General features: G+C 48.1%; 1 protein-coding gene across 4 annotated transcripts in view; it reads left to right on the forward strand.

The window, feature by feature from the left end:
* The first annotated feature begins 1,053 nt into the window (after window positions 1–1,053).
* GSN (gelsolin) overlaps window positions 1,054–13,336 on the forward strand; it is a 52,347-nt gene continuing 40,064 nt past the window's right edge. The window contains exons 1-2 of one of the 4 annotated variants that reach the window (XM_037879657.2): window positions 1,054–1,436; window positions 3,960–4,011. In XM_037879657.2, the coding sequence (XP_037735585.2) occupies window positions 1,069–1,436; window positions 3,960–4,011 (420 nt within the window). In that variant the 5' untranslated portion in view covers window positions 1,054–1,068. The remainder of the gene's footprint in view (window positions 1,437–3,959; window positions 4,012–13,336) is intronic. The other 3 variants (XM_037879660.2, XM_037879658.2, XM_037879656.2) reach the window with 3 other exon arrangements.

Here is a 13,336-nt window from a genome sequence, read left to right on the forward strand (position 1 = left end):
TCTCTTGACACCGTGGTCTGGGACATTCCTCAGATTTGTCACCTAAGAAGAATGTCTCAGGTGTGAGAATCTCCCTCACACCCTTGGCAGTGAAGACTGATGCAAAGAATTCATTTAGCTTCTCCACAATGGCCTTGTCTTCCTTGAGTGCTCTTTTAGCATCTCTGTCATCCAGTGGCCCCACTGGTTGTTTGGCCGGCTTCCTGCTTCTAATGGACTTAAAAAAAATTGCAGTTAGCTTCTGTATCTTTTCCTAGTAGCTCTTCAAATTCTTTTTTAACCTGCCTAGCTAGACTTTTACACTTGACTTGCCAGAGTTTTTGTTCCTTTCTATTTTCCTCAGTAGGATTTGACCTCCAATTTTTAAAATACATATTTTTTTCCCCTTTAACTGCCTTTTTTAACCCCTGCTCATGTGCTTCATCCTTGACCTGGGTGGTCCATTAATCCCCATGGTCCATTCAATTCTTGGCCACTACTGATGCTTCTAATAAGGCAGCCAATTAGTGCCAAGCGTAGCGATGGTTTTAGTGAAGTCTGAGACTTGTAAAAAAAGTTTTTCAGTTGTTTCTAATTTGTACACATTTGTATACAGTTCTCCAAAATTACAGATCCTGACAGGACCATGAAAGAGCATGTGCCAGGCAGGCGGCTGCTTGGGTTGTCGGACATTTGAGGACCTCACAGACAACTCCAGCAGGTCCCAACCCAGTTCTCCCTCCTGTAGTGGAATCAGCCAAGGCCCCAGCAATGTTAAGGCTGGCCCTGGATCCAAGAACCGTTAGGAACCTAGATGAAGCTCATTAATTTATTTACTCAGACCACTAGCACTCCTTGCTAATACAAATCATCCTCAGCAGTTGAGTTTACACTGAAACGAAGCGGGCTCAAATAGTTCACATCCAATTAGCTCGGTTGCTGTGTCCTTTTGCTTCTAGGACCACAGGAAAGGGCTGCGGTTGCTGACCCTGGATCACAGGCCAGAACCCTATTTGCACCTGCGGCTGCTGCTCCAGCATCCTCGCAGCCCACCTGCTGCACCAGGAGGTGATCACATCCTCTGTGCTTATGCACCTAACCTCACCGGCTTCCTCCTGTTGCGTCTGCGTCCGTCCTGGCCGCTGCACAGACACAGCGCAGCCAGCCCTACTGCACACGAGCTTCGCGAGCCTCCAGCGGCACAGCCCCGCGCCCCCCGAGCCCAGCTGCTGCACCCAGTCCCAGGGACAAGCCCGGCCCCACCCCAGGATCCCCCTCCTGCGGCTGCTCAGTGGAGGAGAGAGCCGCGAATCACTCGGTGCCCCCGCCCCAGTCCCTGCCCACCCCCGCCCCAGCCCCAGCCCCAGCCCCAGCCCACGCTGCGCCAGCTTCCTTCAGCCAGCCGGGCGCTGCAGTAACTCGCCAAGTCGTCTCCTGCCTTTAAGCAACAGCTGCAGGTAGGTCCGCGACGAGAGCCCCACTGCAGGGGCTCGGGGGATGCCACGGGCGAGGGGGAGGCCGGTGCCTGCGCTTGCTCCGGGCTCGTCTCCATTGGCCGCTCCCTGCTGGAGACAGTCCGGGGCGCAGCAGCTCCCCTGTTCCAGCAGGGCAGAGCGGGGACGTGTCGGTCCCGCCTCCCCAGCTGCTGGGGGCGGAGGAAAGAGTCTTTGCAGTCCCGTCCTGGGGGGAATAAGGGCCCGAACCCACCGCGGGTGGGGACAATGGGAAGCTCCCCCTGGACGCCAGCGAGTCAGGATGGAGGCCTGAGTTGGCTTTGACTCGCGGCAGCTTCCACAGAAAGGCAGGAGCTGGGGTGCAGCCGAGCACCGGGGTGCGGGGCGCCCGGGTGCCCCCGGCACATGAGCGCCCTGGACTCCGGAGGTGGGGTCCCTGGGTAGCAGGGAGCCGCCGTGCGCCCCGGTTTACGCGCGTGAGCGCAGCCGGGAGGGACCCACCCAATCCAATCCGGATGCGCTGCAGGGGGCTGGGGCGAAAGCTGCTGGCCCTCATCCTGTGGCTGCTTTGATGTGTCTAATAGAAACCCACGTAAAATATTCCACGGGTGCCCGTCCAGCACCGGATGGTATCTGTAGTGCCCGGGCGGGGCCAAATCCTGGCAGGGAGCAGGGTGCCCTCCACTCTCCCTGACTCCCAGGGGAGGGAAAGGTGCGCAGCAGCCTGCAGGACCGAGCCCTAGATTCTTTTCGGAGGCATCGTGAATTCTTACTTATTAACCAAGAAGGGAGGTGAATGTTGATATTTAAATAAACTCTCCTTCCTGAGGCGCTGGCACTGTTTCAAAATCTATAATGAAGAAAGCTCATGTGCAAAAAGTTCAAAACCACCCAAAGTTACTAATGGTACTCTCTGCAGAGCTAACTTTGCCTTTTGATACACCACTTTTCACGGGGAAGCGTAGGTGCTGCATCTACACTAAACAGTGACTCATTGGAATTGAAAGGATATTAACACATAATTTTAAATAGCCAGTAAACAAACCTTTCATTAGCAAAGGGACACTTAAAATGTAGTCAGATGTACAACTGTTAACAGATAACATTTTGTTTTCAGTCTTAGCAGCAGAATGGACCCGGCTGCTTTTTGGTTGCATATTTGGGGTGTTCTTTTTGGTAATTATGTAGTAGTTTTAGGGTAATAGCTGCTGCTGTGAATTTTATATGGTTGTAAATTCTAGCAGACAAGATGGAAGGTCACTATGAGTCATCGCTTGCATATGCACACACCCACATCAATGGGCATTACTGAAATGGTTTTGGATGGCAAACCATAGTGGAAATGGAAATATAAGCCTGCAGCAGTTTTTTTGTGTGCCTTAAAAACAAACAAGCAAACAGAATATTTTCCTTTTGAGAAAATATAGTAGTACCGCACAGCTGATTGAATAGCTATGGTATCATTTCACCAACTGATTGATATTAATGGCTGATCAATGAGATGATTTCAGAGGCACAATAAGGTATTTCCTATTACTACAGTGTTGAGTGCAGTATAAGTACCTAGATAGATAGATAGATAGAATGGGGAGATTTCAGAGTAGCAGCCGTGTTAGTCTGTATTCGCAAAAAGAAAAGGAGGACTTGTGGCACCTTAGAGACTAACCAATTTATTTGAGCATAAGCTTTCATGAGCTACATCGTGCATCCGATGGAGTGAGCTGTAGCTCACGAAAGCTTGTGCTCAAATAAATTGGTTAGTCTCTAAGACTGGGGAGAGAAATTATTAACTGCAGAAAAGAGAGCTGATTTAAAATAGAATTACTTTTTTGTAGTCTGCTGAAAACGTACACAGCCCTGTACAGTACATGGAGTAGACAAGCTCTTTGTCCGTAGAATCTTACAATCTAAGATTAAAGAGAATATATTTGCTTAGGTAAAACATTCCCTGGGGTGAACAGAAAATGTATGTTCCAAATCCCTATGTTTTGTGTGGTATGTGAGATTAATGACAGGGCACCTCCTGTGTGATTTGGCATTACATAGTCTAACAACACATCATCATATATTTTGTGTTTCAAGGAATTAAACTTTTTTTTTTTTTAATTCTCATAAAATCACTGACAATGTTGTTACAATTTTTTTCAAAATACTGAAGATGCATGTTGTTGTTGCCCAGAGGCAAAAATACCCTGGTCTAATCTGATACAGAAATCCTGGAGAAGTTTCTACCCATAACATCCCACTGCTGTTCTTGGATATCTTAATAAGAAACCTGTGAAGATTGTATTGGTGGATTTGCAGAGGAGATCAGCGGGTAAAGGGTCATCTTCCTCTGCTTTACAACTGATTTAGGATAGATGCCAAACACTGGTAAAAATAGCACAAGTCTGTTCTCATTAGTGCCGGGAATACTGGGGGCTTTGTGTTTGTTTTTTTTGCCTGGAGTATGTATGTTTTGAAAACACTATTTGAATAGAAATTTCAAAGATGTATACACTTAAACGTATTTAAAATGTTTCCTAGGAAGAGAGTTAAAAAAGTTATGGGGATGACTTGTTTCAAGGAGGCCTCATTAGTAAGTAGATCCTCTTTGAATAAATTGCTTTGAATGTTAACTTGCTTTTGGATGTAAAAATCCAACTTTGCTAACAAGGATCCTACCATCATTCTTTTTCCTGAGTCTGTTATTTCTCTAACTGATAAAATTGCAGTTCTTTCCATCCTCCATAGCCAGCTTTATGCATGATGCAAGTTTATTGGCAAAAAAACTTCCCTTTGCTGGGGCATGGCATGGCTCAGCACAGGGTATTCCTACTTTAGGATAAAAAGGGGAGCTTCTATAGCATCTTTCCTCCTCTAGGTTTCTCAAACTACTCTACAAAGTAACGAGTTAAATACTGTCTACAATGAACCATCGAGGCAAGTGAAGCCACATTTGTGTGACTAGGAATAGTTCTCACACAACCTTAGACATTGCAGCCAAGTTATTAATTTTATCTATGGGAAAGTTTGCACAATAGTCCCTTTGATAAAGTGCCATGAGCAGAAGAGATCCCTCCATTTGATGGCTTCTAGCATTTCAGCAGGCTTCTTGCAGAGCACTGCAATGTATGTAGTGGCTATAGTCTTAAGTTTTAGAATGGACTCCACACTATGACCTCCGGACCTGGTGGTGAGAATGCTGGCCACTGAGTCACAGTGACCCTGTATTGAGTGTTAGCCATTTGAAAGAATTAGTTTGTTATCTCTACCATCTGTTGGCTTGATCATCTTGTCACTAAAGTCAATGGGAGCTTTACCATGGATTTCAGTGGTACTCGGCCTGAAGACAGTCTGGCTTATCTGGAAGCACCCCAGGAGAGTGTGGGATGTAGTTATACCTCATTGAACAGCAATGATCAGTCAGTGACTTTGTATGTGAACATTTTCATATGCATCTGAAAGTTACTGGGGAGATTTTCAGAGACACAACTGGCATTGAATTTCAGTGGGAGCTAGGTATTTATCTGCCACTTGTGTCTTTGAAAAACTCCCCCATAATAAAGTTTAACTTGTAAAACAAACATAGGACAGTGAGTGGCTATTTTCCACAGCCTGATGACAATCAATGTGTTGGGAGGGAAGAGGGAGAAACTGAACCAGAAATCAAGACTTGCCTGTTTCTAAATGACTAAAGAGCAGCAAGGCAGAAATTACAGAGAGTTCTGTTTGTTTCAACTTTAATCTTAACGTAACCTAAACTCAACCCTTGATCATCCTAAGTGTTTTAACCTGGGACTTTCATTACCAAAGCACAGACCTCTACCAGTTGAGCTGAAGGAGAGGCAGCATTAGCCAATTGCAGTAGTGGGCAGTTGACCTCTGTGGACTAATTCCTAGAAGGGGGAGGCAGCATCTACTTTCAAGCATGTGTGACGGGGCAAGGCCAGATGGCTATAGAAAAGTAGTGGGAGATAGATATATTAGCTCCAGGCTAAACAAATCCCTGGTACCAGGTTAAGTGAAATGGAAGCTGCTCCAGGTCAGTTAAGACACCTGGGGCCAATTAAGAACTTTCCAGAAGGCAGGGAGAAGGCTAGGTTGATTGAGACACCTGAAGCCAGTCAGGGGCTGGCTGAAACTAGTGAAAAGCCTCCCAGCCAGTCAGGCGGGGGTGCATGTCAGGAGCTGTGGGAGGAAGTTGTGCTGGTGGAGAGGCCGATAGTACACACCATATCAGGCACAGGGAAGGAGGCCCTGAGGTGAGGGTGAAGTGGAGCTTGAGGAAATGAGGGCTGCTGTGGGGGAAGTAGCCCAGGGAATTGTACGTGTCATGTTTCTAAAAGGTCAGCTACCATAGCTGATACTATTAGGGTCCCTGGGCTGGAACCCGGAGTAGAGGGTGGGCCCAGGCTCCCCTCCCACCTTTGCCCCCTGATTAATCACTGAGACTGGGAGATAACAGAGACTGTGCAAGGAAGGATAACTTCTCCTCCCCTCCCTTGCTGGCTTATGATGAAAATGGCTCAGTAGACTGTGACCCTTGTCTCTAGAGAAAGAAGGTTACGTGGAGGGTCACAGTGAGCCTCTGAGGCTAGCGAAATCCGCCAGGAAACGCGGGACCCACAGAGGCAAGGACAGAGCTTTGTCACAACTGGTGTCAGGAGTGGGACTTCGTTCACAGTGTGGTGGAAGAAAGAGGTTTAAAAAAAAAAGTGCACTGGGTTTTTTTTTGTTTGTTTTTTTTTGTTTTTTGTTTGTTTGCTTTGTACCACAATGGAGGAGGTGGTCAGAGCGCTGGTACAAGCCACGGCAGCCCAGCAGGAGGCCACCCGGGTTCAGGCAATGGCACAACAGGAGTCTATGCGGCTACAGCAGGAAACCAATCAATTATTGATGAGCCAGGTGACCCAAGAATGTGCCCTCTTGAGAGAGGTGGTGGACCAGCTGAAGATCCTCACCACCCAGGCCCAGGGGTCTGACGGGACGCGAATGCTGAGGGCCACTGGTTGTCTGCCACAGATGACGTCAGGAGATGACATAGAGGCATATCTCCTCTCATTCGAAAGGACTGCTCAGCGTGAGGTGCGGCCCCAGGAGCAGTGGGCCAGCATTCTCGCCCCTTTTTTGTGTGGAGAGGCCCAGAAGGCCTACTTTGACTTGCCTGCCACGGATGCCACTGACTATACCCGTCTGAAGGCAGAGATCCTAGCACGATCAGGGGTAACGGCAGCGGTAAGGGCCCAGAGGTTCCATGAGTGGAAATACCAGGAGAACAAACCCCTGAGGTCCCAGCTATTCGACCTCCTACACCTCGCTCAAAAGTGGTTACAGCCCGAGGTGTGCAGGCCGGAGGAGATTTTGGAGACCCTGGTCATTGACCATTACATGCGGGAACTGCCGCCAGATCTCCGCAAATGGGTAGGCCAGAACGATCCGTCCACGTACGATGAGATGATCACACTGGTAGAAAGATGGATGACAGCCAGGGAACTGACCCAACTACCCAAAGAAGGCCCCTTTCGAAGCAAGCACCCGACCCCGACCCTGGAAGGTTGGGCAGCCAAACCCCTGGGGAGTCCTAGGTGGAAGAAGGGGGGGGGGGGGCGAAAACCAGCGGGGACCCCAGAAGGAAGGGATTGGCCTGAGTGGGGGGAACCCTGGGACTAAACCCCCTAACCCCCAGGATAGGGGAGTGATTAAAAGCAATTATAGATGTTATGCATGTGGGGACACATAGCAGCACAGTGTCCCAGCACCGAGGAGCCTATGCAATGTAACTTGGGGGATTGGGAGGTCTCATGCTCCCTTATCCACCTCGCGGGGGTCGCATTAGCCCCGCATAATTACACCAGGCCAGTGAGGATAAATGGAGCAGAGACTACAGCGCTTGTGGACTCTGGGAGTGCTATCACCCTCATATCGGATAAGCTGGTAAAAAATAGTCAGCTGCTACAAGCCAAACGCGTACCAGTGACGTGCGTGCATGGGGCCGTGAGCCATTACTCCATCATCCCAGTGGAGATGGAGGTTCAGGGAAACCCCATTGAAGTGACTGTGGGCGTAGTTCCTAAACTTCCATATCCTGTAGTCATTGGGAGGGACTATCCAGGGTTTAATAATTTACTGCCCCCGGAGAGGCTGGAGGGAGGTGGGGACCCTGAGGACAGCGACTCGTCACCCGGGAATGTCAACCCCCAATGTTCGCTGAGTTTTCTCAGGATCTGTTCTCAGCCCCCCGAAAGACCCGGAAGACAAAAAAAGAGAGGAAGGCTGCAAAGGCCTTGGGAACCCAGATCCTGACCCAGGGCCAGAAGACCTCCCTAGTAGGCAGATGGACATGAGCAGCCAACAGAGAAACTTCCACCACAGAAGGTGAGCCAGAAGCTGCCCCCAGCCATGACGGCAGCGAGCCGTTGAAAGAAGCAGAAGCCGGCCCCTGGGAGCTTGGGCAGGTTAGTCCCGGGAGAGAGACTTTTGGGCTGGACCAGGCAGAGGACCCCAGATATGATAACACCAGGAAAGAGGTGGCCGAGATTGATGGGATACCCGGGGATGGGAAGGTCTGGGGTCCCAGACCTTTCTTTATAGTGAAGAAAGATCTCCTGTACCGCGTGGTGCAAATGCAGGAGCAAGAGATACAACAACTTCTGGTGCCACGAAAACATCAAAAAGCCATATTGAGTCTCACCCACAGTCACCTGTTTGGAGGACACCTAGGGGTAGAGAAAACCCAGGCATGGATCCTGCGGAGGTTCTTCTGGCCAGGAGTACATGAAGATGTCCGGCGATACTGCACCTCTTATCTGGAGTGTCAGTTACATAGCCCTCGCCCGCACTTGCGGGCTCCTTTGATACCTCTTCCAATAATAGAGGTTCCTTTCGAACGGATAGCCATGGATCTGGTAGGGCCCCTAGAGAAGACAGCTCGGGGCCACCAACATGTGCTTGTTGTACTGGACTATGCAACCTGGTACCCGGAAGCTGTTCCCCTGCGCAACACAGCTTCCAAGACAATAGCTAAGGAGCTAGTACAGATCTTTGCCCGGGTTGGGCTACCCAAGGAGATATTGACTGATCAAGGAACACCTTTCATGTCCAAGTTGATGAAAGATCTCTGTTCATTGCTCCATGGACAAGCCCTGTGGACCTCTGTATACCACCGGCAAAGAGATGGCCTTGTGGAAAGTTTCAATAGGACCCTCAAGGCCATGATCAGGAAAGTGGTGAGCCGGGATGGGAAAGATTGGGATACCCTATTGCCTTACCTCATGTTCGCCATCTGGGAGGTTCCGCAAGCCTCCACGGGTTTCTCTCCATTCGAACTACTATATGGGTGCCACCCTCGGGGCATATTGGATATAGCCAGAGAAGCCTGGGAAGAGGAGCCAAATCCCGGAAGGAACATAGTTGAGCATGTACTGCAGATGAGAGATTGGATAGCCTGAGTTACGCCCATTGTACGGGAGCACTTGGAGAGAGCACAGGAGACCCAACGAACCCATTATAACCACCAAGCGAAGCTTCGACGGTTCCAACCAGGGGATCGGGTGATGGTACCGGTGCCCACAGCAGAAAATAAACTGTTGGCCCAGTGGCGGGGACCCTACGAAATAATCGAAGCTGTGGGAGAGGTGAACTATAAGGTGCGGCAGCCAGGCCGCCAGAAATCGGAGCAAATTTACCACCTCAATCTTCTAAAACCTTGGCACGATCGAGATGCATGCTTAGTCATGCAGGAGACCCTTCCCCAGGAGGATAACTTACATGAGCAAGTGAGGATATCATCCAAAAGATTGAGGCAGCCGACATGATTAATCGCAACAGAGATGTGTTCTCTACAAAACCAGGGCGGACGACTGAGACCTATCACCATACTGGCACGATCCCCAGAGCCAAGGTAACATTGAGACCCTACCGAATCCCAGCAGCCAAAAGAGAAGAAATCAAGGCCGAAGTAAAGAAAATGTTAGAGTTAGGGGTTATTGAAGAATCTTACAGTCAGTGGTCCAGTCCAATTGTTCTAGTGCCTAAACCTGACAGTACCATGAGATTCTGTAATGACTTTCGCCAACTGAATGAAATATCCCAGTTTGATGCATAACCCATACCATGCATCGACGAACTGTTTGACCGACTGGGTAGTGCCCGATTCTTGACTACACTGGATCTGACAAAAGGGTACTGGCAGATTCCTCTGACCAAAGAAGCTAAAGAAAAGACAGCATTCTCCACCCCGGATGAGCTATTCCAGGACACCATCCTCCCTTTTGGGCCACCTGGGACCCCAGCCACATTCCAGTGCCTCATGGATAAGCTGCTGCGCCTCGATACTAGTTATGCAGCTGCATACCTAGATGATGTCATCATCTATACGCCAGACTGGGGAACCCACTTGGAGAAAGTTGAGGCAGTACTGCGCACCTTAAGGCGGGCTGGCCTCACTGCTAATCCCGCTAAATGCGCCATAGGGCTAGCAGAGACTAGGTACCTGGGATATATTGTGGGAAGGGGCATAGTGAAGCCCCAAACGAATAAGCTAGAGGCAATTCAAAACTGGCCCCGGCTGACCCGAAAGAAGCAGGTCCATGTGTTCCTAGGTGTGGTAGGCTACTACCGACGGTTTATTCCCCACTTCGCCACAAGGGCAAGTCTCCTAGCGGACCTGGTGAAGGCCCGAGGTCCAGACGGTAAAGTGGACCGACGCAGGAGAGGGGGCATTTACAGACCTTCGGACGGCCCTCTGTAATGGCCCCGTACTCATAGCCCCGGACTTTAACAGGGAATTTATTTTACAAACAGACGTTTCTGAGGTGCGGTTCTGTCGCAAATGGTGGGAGAAGAGGAACACCCGATCCTCTACCTAAGCAGAAAGCTTCTCCCAAGAGAACAGAAATACGCAGTAGTCAAGAGAGAATGCCTTGCTGTCAAATGGGCTATGGAGACACTGCGTTATTACTTCTTAGGCTAGCGATTTACTCTTATGACAGACCATGCACCCCTCCAGTGGATGCAGCGGAATAAGGAAAAGAATGCAAGGGTCACCAGGTGGTTCTTATCCCTCCAACCATTCCAGTTCTGCATACGGCACAGGGCTGGATGCCACCATGGCAACGCTGATGGTCTGTCACGAGCATACTGCCTGGCGTCCCAAGTTGCCCAGCTCTATGGTGTTGAGCACAGGGGGTGGATATGTGATGGGGCAAGACCAGATGGCTATAGAAAAGTAGTGGGAGATAGATATATTAGCTCCTGGCTAAACAAATCCCTGGTACCAGGTTAAGTGAAATGGAAGCTGCTCCAGGTCAATTAAGACACCTGGGGCCAATTAAGAACTTTCCGGAAGGCAGGGAGAAGGCTAGGTTGATTGGGACACCTGAAGCCCATCAGGGGCTGGCTGAAACTAGTGAAAAGCCTCCCAGCCAGTCAGGCGGGGGTGCATGTCAGGAGCTGTGGGAGGAAGTTGTGCTGGTGGAGAGGCTGATAGTACACACCATATCAGGCACAGGGAAGGAGGCCCTGAGGTGAGGGTGAAGTGGAGCTTGAGGAAATGAGGGCTGCTGTGGGGGAAGTAGCCCAGGGAATTGTACATGTCATGTTTCTAAAAGGTCAGCTACCGTAGCTGATACTATTAGGGTCCCTGGGCTGGAGCCCGGAGTAGAGGGGGGCCCAGGCTCCCCCCCCACCTTTGCCCCCTGATTAATCACTGAGACTGGGAGATAACAGAGACTGTGCAAGGAAGGATAACTTCTCCTCCCCTCCCTTGCTGGCTTATGATGAAAATGGCTCAGTTGACTGTGACCCTTGTCTCTAGAGAAAGAAGGTTACGTGGAGGGTCACAGTGAGCCTCTGAGGCTAGCGAAATCCGCCAGGAAACGCGGGACCCACGGAGGCAAGGACAGAGCTTTGTCACACATGCTACAAGCAAGTTTCATAATATAGCAGTGTTACTGTCAGCTCCACCTATAATACAGGTTGTCTAACACTTTCCATTATAAAACCTTGTTTTATAAATATTTTGTGTAAATATGTAAGCAAATCTCGGGCAACTCACAAATTGTTAGTGTGTCTGCCAACATCAGAAAGTTGGATGCGACTGCTGCAAAAAGAGAAAAGCTAACAAGACGACGAGTCCTCTGACAATACAGAAAGCAGTACTAATATTTTAAAGAACCACCTTGACTAAATGCTGCCTTATATGGGTTTGAATACAACTCTTTTTTTATTTTCTGGTGCAGGAAAGTGATCTAATCTAGGGACTTTTGGTGGGAACCATGCCATTCCTAAAATAGCTGTCATGTATTTGGTGGTTACATTTGTTTTTTCATTCTCTTCACAAATATGATCTTTCTGGTTTATAATCCGAGTTTGAACATCAATGCAGCTAATCAATAGCTGTCAGCTGGAGGAGCATGCTGGATAGTAGGGATGTGCCACTCAACACACCAGCGTATCGCCACTTTTACTTCTACCTCAAGAAACAGCTTGTTTTGAAATGGAGCAAGAGTTACCAAATTGCATTTAAACCAGTGGAATTTTCTGAGTCTTTCATTAAAATCAAATGCAAATCACTGTTAAACTGAATTATCAAGTAACTTTTGTAAGACACTAAGTAACACTGGACAACAAAAAGCAGATGTTCTAGGTTAGTTTTTGTTCATTCATACAGTATTTAGAAATATAGGAATTGCCATGTGGACTGTCTAGTCCAGTATCCTCAATCTGACACTGGCCAGTATCATGCTCCACAGGAAGAGTTAAGAAATGCAGTGTGGATGTTCTCATTTTCTGTATACATTTCTAATCCTATTTTGAATCTTCCTGAACTCCTGATTCAGTGATGCCTGTGGAACTCAGTGCCACTAGACATCAGCTGGAGTACTGTATCCAGTTTTGGGCACCACACTTTAAGAAAGATGTGAACAAATTGGGGAGATTCCATAGGAGAGAAACAAAATGATACAAAGTTTGGCAAACATGACCTGTGAGGACAGACTGAAAGAACTGGGCATGTTTAGTCTAGAAAAAAGAAGAGTGCGGGGGGGGGGGGAACAATCTTCAAATGGGTAAAAGGCTGTTATAAAGAGGACTTTCTAATTATAAGGATAGTTAAACATTGGAACAGGTTACCTAAGGAGTTTGTGGAATCCTCATCACTGGAGGTTTTAAGACAAGGCTAGACAAACACCTGTGAGAGATGGTCTAGGTTAACTTAATCCTGCTTCAGCATGGCGGGCTGGTCTAGATGACCTTTTGAGGTCTCTTCTAGCCCTACATTTCTTTGATTATGTTCTACATAAAATCTCTTTATCATTTGTAAATTTGCTGCTTTTCAATTTAATTGGCTGTCCCCTTTTTCTTGTATTATGAGAAAGGATAAGTAGAAGTACCTGATTTATCTTTTCTGCGCAATTAATTATTTTGTATACTTCTGTCATGTCTCCTCTCATTCTTCTCCTCCACATAAAATTAAAATCCCAGTCTTTTCAAGATCATCATGCATTTATCACTCCAAACAAAAGTATGAACAAACAATTTTAGGAGGCTGAGGGATAGAGAAAGAGAGCTTAAAATGGTTATCAGCTTCTCCATAAAGGGATGAATTTGCATTTGGGTCCTGTGTTAATTGGAAATGATACCAGAGACTAGGTTTTAAAAAGAAAACTCCTTGGATGGGGATGGCACACAGCACCAAGCCCACGTGATGTTTTAGTATGTCAAGGATTTTCATAAAACTGACATGTTTTTGATGCAGAAGGGTCCACAGGACAATGATCATGTTAAAAGTTAAACACTTAATGCTCAGGACAAGATGTAGCTACTTGGACAAGTGCAGCAGATAGTTCAAATATATAGTATCAGCAGCCTTGCTGTTTCAAAACAGATTCCGCAACCCGTGTCATGCCCTCTACCCTGACCAA

Source organism: Chelonia mydas, chromosome 16 (assembly GCF_015237465.2).
Source record: "Chelonia mydas isolate rCheMyd1 chromosome 16, rCheMyd1.pri.v2, whole genome shotgun sequence".
NCBI classification, from domain to species: domain Eukaryota; kingdom Metazoa; phylum Chordata; order Testudines; family Cheloniidae; genus Chelonia; species Chelonia mydas.